This window comes from Plectropomus leopardus, chromosome 7 (genome assembly GCF_008729295.1).
Source record: "Plectropomus leopardus isolate mb chromosome 7, YSFRI_Pleo_2.0, whole genome shotgun sequence".
NCBI lineage: Eukaryota > Metazoa > Chordata > Actinopteri > Perciformes > Serranidae > Plectropomus > Plectropomus leopardus.
Window position 1 is genome coordinate 34534191 of NC_056469.1, and position 12983 is coordinate 34547173.

The 12983-nt window shown below is 39.0% G+C and overlaps 1 protein-coding gene and 3 non-coding genes across 4 annotated transcripts; 3 read left to right on the forward strand and 1 right to left on the reverse strand.

The window, feature by feature from the left end:
* Window positions 1-207: 207 nt before the first annotated feature.
* Window positions 208-12627, forward strand: tmem116 (transmembrane protein 116). The gene is made up of 11 exons (XM_042490199.1): window positions 208-350; window positions 4556-4602; window positions 5271-5334; window positions 5878-6009; window positions 9105-9206; window positions 10125-10174; window positions 10307-10390; window positions 10502-10637; window positions 10770-10914; window positions 11055-11134; window positions 12036-12627. Exons 1-11 carry the CDS (start codon window positions 270-272, stop codon window positions 12201-12203), a joined length of 1089 nt encoding a protein of 362 aa, XP_042346133.1. The 5' UTR covers window positions 208-269; the 3' UTR covers window positions 12204-12627.
* On the forward strand, window positions 7255-7326 carry trnae-uuc. Its single transcript has one exon. It is a non-coding gene; the product is annotated as a tRNA-Glu (tRNA).
* Window positions 7587-7658, reverse strand: trnae-uuc. The gene has a single exon. It is a non-coding gene; the product is annotated as a tRNA-Glu (tRNA).
* On the forward strand, window positions 7782-7853 carry trnae-uuc. The gene has a single exon. It is a non-coding gene; the product is annotated as a tRNA-Glu (tRNA).
* Window positions 12628-12983: the final 356 nt, after the last annotated feature.

Here is a 12983-nt window from a genome sequence, read left to right on the forward strand (position 1 = left end):
TAAGTGACAAGAGTCGAGCATGACTGGTCTGATACTGGTCTGACTGGTGTGACTCGGGTCTCCAGCCTCCTGCAGCTTGCCAGGGGGCGTAACCATAGTGATAATGTGGGCAGAGTCAGCGGGACTGGATCCAGCCTCCTGTCTGTGAGCTGCAGAATAAAACCTCCTGTTGCTGTCAGGCTGATGAGTGTTTGGTGACAGTTTCAGATCCAGGCTTCACACTGATCTGCTTTTTGATTATTTTTAAAATTAATCTCAGAGTTTTCAGCATGTTGGCTCCAGAGAGGCTGCAGGAGATTTTTACCAACAGCACCGAGAAAAACACCACCAGTGCAAAAGACTGGACTGAGGTGAGCAACTCTCATCAGTTTTAATGATCATTATACTTCTTTAATTGAGTAAAGAATCCTTTACAAATAAAAAAAAAAAAAATCTTGAAAAAAAAAAATTAAGTACAAATACATAAGGATTATCAAATACTTGTAGAAGGAAGTGGTGAAAAAAAAGTACTCAGATCTTTAACTTTCACTACAAAAGTATTAATTTTTGCATAGCTGTGCACAGGAGCCTATTGCCTTATGATGCACCCCTTTTAGAGTCCGAGCGCTGTCGGACATGTCCGCGCTGGAGTTGTCGGACATGTCCGCACACTGGAGCAGTTGGTCGGACATGTCCGTGCGCTTGAGTGCGCTGTCGGACATGTCTGCGCACTAGGACGGGCTGTTGACATGTAATATCATAATGAAAATATGATGTTATTATCATAATTTTAATTCAGCTTACATTTAAGCCATTATTCCCCTGATCTTTTTATTTTATCCTGAATTGTGCAGTAATTTGAAAAGTCTGTATAAATGTGAGAGCTGTTAATTAATCATCAATAATCGGTCTGATGATCTATGATGATTATTGTGGTATCACCTTTAAGATGGTTTACAGCAGGGGTATTCAATTAATTATTATTATTTATTAAACTTTCCAGCATTATATGAAAATGAAAAGCTCCATCTTAAACAAACTTCAGGTAAATTGAAGCACATTGTGCTGATAATAGGCCGACCTCTCCTGACTGCAGGACTCTGACTTCAGCTTCTGTCAAACTTCTGTGCTATTAATCATTTTACTCAGGAATTAAAAACTTTTGAGTCAGCCTACTTCTCCTATAGCTGCCAACATCCTGCCAACATTCACAGTTAGAGAAAGGCTGAAAATAAGCTCTTGTGCTTGTGGCCCCGGGCCCCCAAAACATTACATCTGCCCCTGGTAATAATAATGAGAGCTCAGTGCGAGCGGCCGGATGAGACACGGAGCGATGCGTCCTGCTGTTTCTAAATAATTCATCCAAAGTCTGATTAAAGCTGAAACTAACACAAAGTCGTCTGTAGAAGTCTGAAGAAGTCACTTTCACCTCTGCAAATCTGGCTGTTTTAGCGCTGTGGCTGTCAAACACTCAGCTGTTCTACAGTCAAAGTCGCTCACTGCATTTGGTTCGCCATGGTGTTATACTTATTATCATTTGCTGTTCGTGTTGGCTTTCAATCATGCAATCGAGGAAAAGTTATTTCGCGATTGATATCATTTTCTTTTTATCGCCCAGCCCTACTTTGAACAGTGATGAGGTGCACTTTTGAAGAATCCACTCAGCTGCAGAAACATGCAAATAAAAAATTTAAGCTGGTTTCAGCCACATCTTTCTGACCTCTTTAACCCTTTAACACCTGGATTGACATCAATTTTCTTGCACTGAATACAGATGTTTTCACTAGCATTTAAACCTAAGAAATTTGCTTATTTTTTCGTCCCTTACTTTTAAAAACATGGGGAAAAAAACATAATGAGCAAAACGAAATGTCCCGCAAAACTGAAAACAAAAGTAAATGGTGACAAGGAAATGATCTGGAAATTAGCAGGAGGATTAAATATGATCAAAAAACAAGGAAAAATGCCAAGAAAACTCTTTTTATAATTTTTGTAATTATATATTTAAAGTTATGTTACAGAAAAAAAAATCACTCATTTTAGGGAAATTTTCTTGTATTTTTTTTGTTTATGCGTTCTTTTACTTTAATTTTTCATGCTTATTTTTTTAAGATAATTGTCTTTCAACTTTTTACTAAATTTCTTGATAATTAATAAGCCATTAAATGTAAAGTTGCTTGTAGTTATCTCTGAAAGAAGTCAGGGCACTTTGCTCAGGTTTGAAAGGGTTAACCTTTCTGGGTTTTACCCTATGTCGCCTTCTTCTCTATTTTTAGCACTTTCACTCTCAAACATCTGCAGCTCATAAAAACCTGATGAACCAGACTGCTGATATTCTGACTGTCAATAAAAGTCTGCCACCACAAGTACTTAACAGCATCAAACGTGGATTAATCCGCTGCTGAAAATAGTCCCCAGCAAAGTCATTATTTACTTCCACAGTGAGCAGCTGTTGCTGATGAAACTATGTAATTGTGTTTTTAAAGTTTAGGTGATTAGCAGGAAACAATGGGGTCAGAGCTGAGGGACACAGACAGGAAGTCAGATGCGCTAACATGTTTTTTGGTTTGAGTCTAAACAAAATATTTAATGAGGGCACTTGTGGCGGTGCTCATGCGACCGGTCCCCCCTCCGCAGGTCGCGTGAGGTGACTGTGAGCTAACTCCCTCTAACACAGTTAGCTGTGCTGCAGATTTAGCTCTGCACTGCTACTCGTCATCATTTCAGCTCAGCTACCTTCACGTTAGCTTGTTTTCAAGATTCAAAGTTTATTGTCATATGCACAGTATGGAAACATGTTTCCCTGTACAATGAAATTCTTACTTTGCTGTCCACAGAATGCCTAACGTTTAATGTGACGTCCAAAGTGAGAGCCGTGTGCTTAAATTGCAAGTGTGTAAGATTTAGGGGGATTTAGTTCCTGTGGTAGGAGGGTGCAAAATTTTCAGTGTGGATGCGATACTGTAGATATTTTTGAGTGCTTCTTTCATTGAGAGTCCCCTTTCTTTTTATATGATTTGCTGGTTTGGCAGTTTTAATCTTAAAACTTTAAAAGCCATGGGGAAAAGGCCCAAAAATTAGTAAAATAAATAAGTAAATAAATAAAATTAAAGATAATCACCTGAAAATAAGCACAAATGGGTGAAAAACAAACACAAAAATTACCTAGAAATAATGCTGCTTTTTTAAAACTGTATGTTTCTTTCCTATCACACAGTTTCAAATAAAAACTTATTTTAATTATAAATAATATTTTTAGGATGTTTTCTGTATTTCTTTTTTATGTTTTTTAATGTAGTCTTTACCTCTTTTTAACACTAATTTTCAGGTCATTTTCTTGTCACCTTTTTCCTATTTCTTTCAATTTGTGGGACGTTTCTTGACCAGTTTTCTCCATGTTTTTGAAAGAAATCAGACCAGTATTCTACGGTTTCAAAGAGTTAAAAAGCTTGTGAAAGGCATCTGAACACAGCACACACACAAAAGATGGATACAGGTTTCAAAGGGTTAAAGGTCCAAAGTGTGAGTTTTAGGGGATATAGTGGCTTCTAGCAGTGAGGATTGCAGATTGCAACCAGCTGAAACTTGTCGGGTAAGGGTTAACATGTCGATGTCTGCAGACGAGGGTTATGATTGTTGATTCATAGTATGTTAAAATATGACCTTCAAGAGACTTATGCTGCCTTCACATGCTCCTCTGATATCTAGTATTTACAGTATCAACGAGTTAAAAGCACCTAAGTGGCCCTTCAAAGTCATAATTACAAGTGGGAAATTTCAATGATACCGAAGTTGCAGAGTTCGTTTCAGGTCAGCAGAAAAGGAGGACGGCAGGAGGAAGGAAGTGTCAACAATTAACCATAAAAGTTATATATATCTTTGGTTTGTTCCTAGTAGCATCATTAGTAGTATAATTTACTGTATTAGTTGCACATTTTACTATCTGCATCTATTAACTGTAGCAAGCAAGCAAACTTTTAACTATAAAGCAGCCAGGCGAGTATACCAACACTGACAAAAACATTATTTTATAACACGAGTTTCCGACTTGACGTCATAAATGCATAAACATAGCGGGCAAAAGTCAATGTTTAGTCAATGTGAAGAAACTTTTTTCTTCATTCATGTTTTAAATATCAATTGTTGATCAAATGTTAAGTGTAATATGTTATTAATATTAACAGCAGTCCATTCAGAGTGTCTTGGATTAAATATACAAATATGTAAAATATATTTTAAAAACATAAAAATAAAATGGAAACAGCCATCAACCTCTTTTTTAAATGCTCTTAGTATTAAAATGCAACCCATCTTCTTTGTAGCTTCATGTTGTTCCCACTTTATGACTTTAAAGCTCATGAAAGCTCATGAACTTTGATTTTTGCTACTACTACTTTCATTGTCCTCCTCCATAATTAAACACTTATATTTTTATATCACACTTTCTTTTATTCACTCTTTTAAAGTTCATTTGTTTTCAGTTCCTTTTACTTTAAAACTTCCTCAGTGCATTGATTGCGCTCTTTTGTCCGTATGTCAGTGTGGATTAAAGTGATGTGACGTCTGCTGTTTGCAGGTGTATGATGCGGTCAAGTGGATTCAGCTCGTCATGGCTCTGCTCAGGTCAGTGAGTTCATCACTTACTGGTTAATCCCCTGATGGTTAAACTGGTTACAGTGACGAGTCTGATTTGCGACTGATGCACAATTCTGCAGCACTGTTAATTTTTTCCACAGTAAAATTTATTCTGACATGATCTGTAAAAAGATTTGTATGTGTATTTTAGTCTCTTTGGCACATTAACCTTCTGAAACCTGCATCAACATCAGTTTTCTTGTGCTGCATTCAGACGCCTTTCATAAGCATTTAAGCCTCTGAAATGTGAGCAAATTGATTTGGGGGGGGAGGCTTCCTTGCTTTTATATACATTTTGAATCATGTTATATATAAAAATAAATATATATTATTAATAATCATATTCAGTATTTTCTGTTTTATTTTAGCACATTTTTTTCAGTTCATTCACTGTTTCTTTTTTTCCTTTTTGGGTATAATTTCAGGTCATTTTTTTAATGTCGCCTAACTTTTTACCCATTTCTTGCAAAATTTTTTGCTTTTTTCCATCTCTTTGAAAGAAATCGAGCCAATTTGCTCAGGTTTCAAAGGGTTGAGCTTCAATTTCTGCTTTCTGCAACAGAAGAAAGAAAAGTTCCAGTCCGGTTCCAGTTGCTATTTGATGTAAAACTTTGATAATAATAAGTTGTTGTTTTTTTCTGTGTTTTTTTTTGTAGCGTTTTGGGCTCTGGCTCCATCATCGTCTGTTTAATGTCACAGAGACTGAGCCGCACGCCGGAGGTCAGTCTCTCATTTTTCGTTTAACATGTTTCCACTCGCTGCAGCTCTCACGGCCTCAGATGTGACTCGATAACTGCCTCAACATTGTGCCAAATTTAATACATGTAACATGTTTCTAGTAAAGTCAGTTTTTCTGCTTTGATTTTGTGCTAAAATGTTCAGGAGAGCTTTTTGTAGCTGCACCTTCCATATAATTTTATTTAGACACTTTCATTTTTGTTCAGTATGTTTTCTGCTTATGCATTAACTAGAATTTATCACACAGATCTACAAAAGGTGATATACTTTTCAGGCTTAAAGCCCATCATATCAGAAAAATGTGAAGTTTGTTTAAACCTCACTCTGGACCACACCTGCAGTTTTTGTGTCACTGGTAGAAAATAATGCAAAGCCTGATGGGATGATTTGGAAACTGCTCAGAGGGGATGTTTACAGGATTTTATGCTCATAACTGAAGAAAATCTGTAATATCAACATTATTGTCCTTTACATGAATATATATTTTATTCATTACAATACGTAATGAGTCAAACTGTGTTACAGCTGCAGCCTCTGTTCCTGCTGAGTGTGTCCGACCTGCTGCTCGCTCTCTGCTGGCTGATCGGAGTCGCTCTCTTCTCTCAACACTGCAGCAGCCTGAACACACACTGTTACCACCTGCACACTGTGGAGCAGGTAACGCTACATCACACCTCACTTTACTGTGCTACACTACATTACACTACACTACACTTCACAACACTTAACAACACTCCACACTCATCACTACACTCCACTACACCACACCACACTTAACAACACTTAACAACACACTCCGCTACATTACACTCACTGCACTACACTCCACACACACTACACTACACTACACTACACTACACCACACCACACCACACTTAACAGCACTTAACAACACACTCTGCTACACTACGCTACACTACACTACACCATACTACACTACACTACATCACACTACACTTAACAGCACTTAACAACACACTCCACTACATTACACTCCTTGCACTACACTCCACACTACACTACACTACACTACACTACACCATACTACACTACACTACACAACACACTTCACATACTGCGCTGCACTACATTAAACCACAGTACAGCTTTTGCAGGTACTGCAGCTGCCCTTACAAAGTATGTACTGCTGCATGCAGTATGCACGCAATCAGGACACACTGTTTCTTCATAGCACTGCTGAACTTTGACCTTGTGTTCATATATCTGTAACCATTGACCTGCAGCCAGCTGAAGTGTAGAGCACACAGAGTTCTCAGATTTTTTGAGGGGAAACTTTGGTGCTTTTTCAGTATCGCTGGATAAAACAATGGATTTTCCTTCTCCGTATAACAAACAATAAGTTTCCTTAAAAATCAGCCAAAATAAGGAAGACTCGTGAAGCTGGTAGTACCTCCTCCTTAAAAAACAGAAACACAACTGGGAAATCTCAACTTCCTCCTGAAAAAGTTTGACTGTGTTTAACTACAAAATATTAAACACTTCACAGGAAGAAAGTGCCACTTCAGGAAGTTGTTTGACTGACTGACTTTAAAACACATCATAATCATCTCACTCATGTCAGTGTTTCACAAAGTGTTTCCCCCAAACAAACAATGCCAAGTTTACTTACATGCACACTTTGACGGGCTGGAAAACAAGCAAACACACAGTCGGCAAACAGCTGCAGCCAACTTTCAAAGATTGACTTTGGTCCCTCCTACCGGCTCAGTGACTGGATGATGGGTGTGCCAGTCAAAGTTAGTGCTCATTACATGAACTGCACTGACTTTTCTTTCTTAAAGATCTAAAATTTAATAACCACTAAAGATTCAGTGACTGTGTTCACACTGGGAACACTGGAAGAGAACCAGGAAGGGTGCTAAAGTTTTTCATTCTCATAACTCCCATATGGTCTAGCGGTCAGGATTCCTGGTTTTCACCCAGGCGGCCCGGGTTCGACTCCCGGTATGGGAACATACTTATATAAATCAATGATTTCAAAAGTCCAGGATTTCTATGATTGTGCATAGACTGCATTGAGCGTTTGTTGTGTTAGACGTTTAACAAAGATGCATTATCACCTGTTTGAAGTGAGTAATGTAACTTGAATACACACCAGAAGAGCATACATGAGCACACCACAAGTTCCCCTATCAACCAGTGTTGTTTGTTAGCATGGTGTACACACTGCACTTGGGATATTCATGGTGTTTTCACAATTGCAAACATATATATTCCCATACCGGGAGTCGAACCCGGGCCGCCTGGGTGAAAACCAGGAATCCTGACCGCTAGACCATATGGGAGGTGATGCTAACAGCAATGATTTAACATATTTACTCCACATGCAGAAATTCTGCAACTACACGCAGAATAACAATTGAGATCTTATAAAATCTCTTGCCACCATTTCGAGACATAACAACAACTCCCATATGGTCTAGCGGTCAGGATTCCTGGTTTTCACCCAGGCGGCCCGGGTTCAACTCCCGGTATGGGAACATATATATTTGTATTTCTATATATGCTTGTACAAATTTAGATTTGTACAATTATCAAATTAAATGTACAGTATGCATACAACACTCAGGATCATCATAAATAGATTTGGAAACAAACAGCAGCTTTCAGGGGTGATGTACACTCTGGTGTATTCAGATATAGTCCTCTGGCTTGGATTGAAGTTACATGAGTTCGATTTCTCACTTTAAAAAGGTGATGGCAGATCTTTGTTTATGTTTAACATATCGGGTACTGAATGCAGTCTCCAGCTTTTGCTGACTGGTTGCATTTTAGTGCAAAGCACGTTTAAACACGAGGCTGATGGCTGTTACAGTTTATTCAAATGTATATATATATATATATATATATATATATTTATAAACACTGTATGGACAAAAGTATTGGGCCACCTACACCTACAGGAGCTTTGATGAGATCCCATTCAACTCTACATGGACAGCAGTTAACATCAATACCATGTTACATTTAACATGATCAAAAATGTTTATCTGGTAAGTGAATTCATAATAAAAAAGGTTCTTACCATTGTCCAAACATCGACTTTTGACCACCATGTTTATGCATTTATGATGTCAAGTCGACGACTCGTGTCATAAAGCTACGTTATCAATGTGAGTATACTCGCCTGGCTGCTTAAGAGTTTGCGTGCTTGGTGCAGCTAATAGATGCAGATACTAAAATGGAAAATTACTAACAGTAAATAATAGCTACTAGGGAAAAAAATTAAATATTTATTTTTTCACCGTCAATTATTAACACTGTTTTCATGCTTTCTGCCATTTTTGAAACATCATGCAAACTTCACAACTCGGGTATCATCAACATTTCCCAATTTCCCAGCACTAATTTTTCACACCGGTGGCCTGGGTTCAACTCCCAGTATGGGAACTTTGAACAGACAGACTGATTGCAGAGATCCTATCCTGGTATTTTGGGCAGTTTTTCCCAGAGGACCCGGTCCAGAGCTGCTCCTGAACTGGGTCAGTCTGGGATGAAATAGAGCAGCAGAACCAGGACAGATCACAGACTGCATGAAAATAGAAGTAAACAGCACAAAGCATTCCTGACCTACATGTATTGTTCAGGAGCAGCGAGCCTGCGGTCAGATGAGGGTCTTATCTGTTGATCTTTTCACTGATGGAGGTTTGCTGCTCAAAGAGGACGAGTGTGACCGACCGCACTAACAAGCCCCGCATGAGACGATCATGATTTCACCGTGTTTTTCTCAGATTCTGTACATGGCCTCGTTCTTCTACACACTCAACTATGTGTGGAACCTCTACACGGGAATCAGAGAGAAGTACTACAGCTGCATCAACGGATTCATACAGGTACATAAATAAACCCGCCCAATTTAATTCAAGTACCATAAATTTGGTAAAAATTTTAAGTGGTTTTAGACTTGTCTGTATCTTAATTTATAAGAGGAAATAGCTGTGCACATAATAGCAGGCGCTGAGCCTGTCTCCAACATGCCATTTAAACATGAAACTGCTTAATTCTGTGTTCTTGACAGTTTAAATCACCTGGTTTGTTTGTTTTGGAGAGGGAGAGACCTCTGCGCATAATTCAGCACCCTATAAAAACCTCCTGAACATCTGGATCTTTATCTGGATGTCTCGTTATTTGAGAATATAACGAGTACACAGTGTTTCGAGCTGGGCAAGCCGCCCGTCTCTGCCGTGCCAAACAGCATCAGACAAATACTGACTTGTAACATTAAACTGCTTTCTTCAGGTTTTTTTACCAGTTTGTATTATATTTTCTTTTTTGTTGGAGAGGTGACCTATACAGATGATTCGGCTCCCGGTAAAATGCTCCTAAATTATGAATACTGAAGAAATCCTAACCTGGATTTCATGCTTTGCACATGGAGGGAGCACTAAGGCCTACACTGTTCCTTTTTCTGTTTTGGGAAAAATACCTCTTTTCTTAACAAAGAAAAACCCAAAGTACACCTACCAGCTCCTCTGAAGTTCCCTGATTAACATATATCATATCTGGTTTGTTAAATAGAAAAATAAACTGAAGTGGAAAATACATCCACAAGTTGTGGCACACAAACCATGGCATGATGGTATTGAACATTTCATCTTTCTCTCTGCTAGAAAGCTAAATAAGTATAATCCCCAAAATCTCAAATTCCTCCTTTAATAGCAACGTGCACAACCTGCCCAGTTAATCTAGTGTTTGCGAAATTTTGAGTCTTTCTTGTCTGTTAAATCATAATTTGTCATCTTTTTGTCCAGTTTTCCAACAGAGTGAGCACCGCCGGCAAAATCACTGCGCTGCTTTCAGGGTGAGTATAACCAACAACAGAGCGGCTAATCATTTACAAAAATGTAAAATCAATTAGTGATGGCAGATATTTGTTGACAGAGAATAGTGATTTAAAATGTATCTGACCTCCTTTCGTCCTTTGTGTCTGCAGTGTGTTTCCTGTGCTGCTGATGACGCCTGTGTTTATACTGGGAGGCATCAGTCGATGTCAAACCAACTTCAGCCAGCCCTACAGGTGAGAACACCTTAAATATGACCACGTGAAAATTAGGATTTTGTTTTGATGATAAAAATGTGTGTGATGGTTGAATTATTTTGACCCTTGCTGTGCACTGTACCTCACCAGGTGTCTGCTGATGCACACCGGAGCGCTGTTTCTTACCTCAGACCACCAGCAGCCAATCGGAGCCTGCAGCTGGCTGCACATGTACCAGATGGTCGTCTTCCTCGCCACCTTCCTCCTCACACTCGTCAGCATCATCGTGAGTGACGTCCTGTGATATACAAACAATGTGATGTGACAAAATATTCAATAAAAACTGCAGAATTGTTCATTTTACTATCTGCTGAAACAAAGTGAGCTAACTCTGTGTGAACCTCCTTTCCTGCTCCAGGCGCTCGTGGTTAAAGCCCGTTGCATTTACAGGCGGGTCGTGACGTCAAATGGTTACCTAGGCAACCAGCAGCGGGCCTCGTTCCGTTTGATGGACCGGCGGATGCTCCTGTACCCGCTGGTCTTCATCCTCTGTTGGGGTCCAGGTTTGTTCATTCTTCCTAGCTCACTGTGGTTACTGTGGAGATGAGACAGGATTTAGTGTTGGAGGTTTCTGATTGGTTGTTCTGAATGATGAGCAGCGGGTTTCACAGGGTTTGAATCTGTACCTGTGTTGTTTCCTCAGCGGTGGGTCTGGCATTTCTTCGGGTGGTGAAGCCTGCAGCGGGTCACGGCGGGGCCGGGGTCGCCCTCTACATATCTCAGGTCAGTCTGAAGCAGGATGACGGGGCTGTTGTTTTTCATCGCTTGTCTGTTGACTGAACAAACCTGCGAAAAGTCCTAACATTGTGACATTTCAGAGTAAGACTGGGAGATATGGCTTTAAAATAATATCACAATATTATATATAGAGTTACATAAAGTAAATAATACTTAAATAAACTATAAAGTTCAATAAAGTACTGTTCCAATAAACCTAAATAAAGTATTGTTATAATTAAATACATCAAAGCAGAACTCATGGTGCTTTTATTTTGAAGGACCTGGCTTGTCTCAGGCCAGAAATGTCGATGTTTCTGCTGTTCACTTGAATGATTTGACAGATATACGAATGATAATTTTGTGGGAGAGCTATTGCTTTCAAAGCAGTGCATATGTGTAACTTCAGTGTCCCACTGTGTGCCATATTTCGTGATATAGAAATGCTGCTTTTAGAGGCCAAGGTTCGTATTTGTAACTTCAATATTCACGTATGTTCAGCGTGAGAACTTTAAGTGCTGAATTATAAAGTTGTTCAGGTTTACCAGATGATGAACAAGTTGATAAAGTGGAGGAAATGAATATCTATTACATGCAATATCTCTTATTAGGGTTATTTTTCCAGATTTCACTAAAATAATTTCTGGGTTTTATTGTGAAACACTGGAGAACTTGACCTCTTCAGGCCTCGAAAATCTATCAAAATGAGAAGAAACCTGAGCAGTCTTTTGTTTGTAACCTGTGATAAGGGGTCAAGGGTCAGTACTGCTCAGTTATGAAGGATCTCAAGACAAATAATTGTTTAAAAATTGGCGTAAAACATGGAAAACAACTGAAATGAAAGTTAAAATGTGCAGAAACAGAGAGCTTTAAGTGTGAGTGACTCAGGTGTGTCTTCTCTCTTCAGGCTTTCACCTCGGCCTCTCAGGGTTTCCTCAACTGTCTGGTCTATGGATGGACTCGTGCACATCTCCGTCGAGCCGGCAGGAGGGTTTTGTCTCGAGACGTGGACACTCAGACGCCACTGCTGAGGTCACAGAGGAAGAGAAGTTACCAAACTCTCCGCACCGGCTGAAAGACAAACACGGGAGAAGTGACAGACTGAAAGTGAAACTGAGCAGGTGCAGCAAAGACTCCGACGGAAAGTTTCAATTTTCAATTTCACCAGAGGGAAAACACCGAGACCGTGCGTGTGCAGACGAGTGAGACCAACACCCCTGATCCAGAACCGCTGAGGCGAGAAAAAGGGAAGGAGAAGAAGGAGGGGGAGTTTACGAGGACAGAAACAAAGACGAAGAAAACAAGATGTGAAAGAGACGAGGCTGCACTCGCTCTAAATCACAAACTTCACAGGTGGTTTGATTTAACGTTACTGTCCACGTACTTTTTTGTCTGTGTGGTAATAATTTTACAAGCTTTGAGACAAAAGGAATATGACAAAAAAAAAGAAAAGACATTTTAGCCATTTGAAACCTGAGCAAATTGGCTAAATTTCTTTTAAAAACATGGGAAGAAAGCAATGAGCTACAAAAGAAGAAATTAGGCAAACATTTGCAAGAAAATTGTAAAAAGTACAAGAAATTTTCCTGAAAAATTAGAAAAGAAAAAAGGAAATGCACTAGAAAAGGTGCTTTAAAAAATACAATAACTCTAACATTTTAAATATATAATAATGATACATAGCTACTATATAGTCTTTACCTAGCTTTTTGTAAAATTAATTTTCTAAATCTTCTCATTTCCTGCAGTATGTGGAACATTTCTTTCCAAGATGCTCATTGCTTTTTTCGAATTGCTTTTGAAAAAAAAAAAAAAAAAAATCACACCAACTTTCTCAGGGTTCAACGCTTAAATA

Bases quoted from the DNA above. Each gene is read 5' to 3' on its own strand.
- tmem116 (XM_042490199.1), top strand. From the start codon at position 270: ATGTTGGCTCCAGAGAGGCTGCAGGAGATTTTTACCAACAGCACCGAG. The intron at 10,391-10,501 runs GTGAGAACACCT...GTACCTCACCAG, and splicing joins AACTTCAGCCAGCCCTACAG to GTGTCTGCTGATGCACACCG. The intron at 11,135-12,035 runs GTCAGTCTGAAG...TTCTCTCTTCAG, and splicing joins TCGCCCTCTACATATCTCAG to GCTTTCACCTCGGCCTCTCA.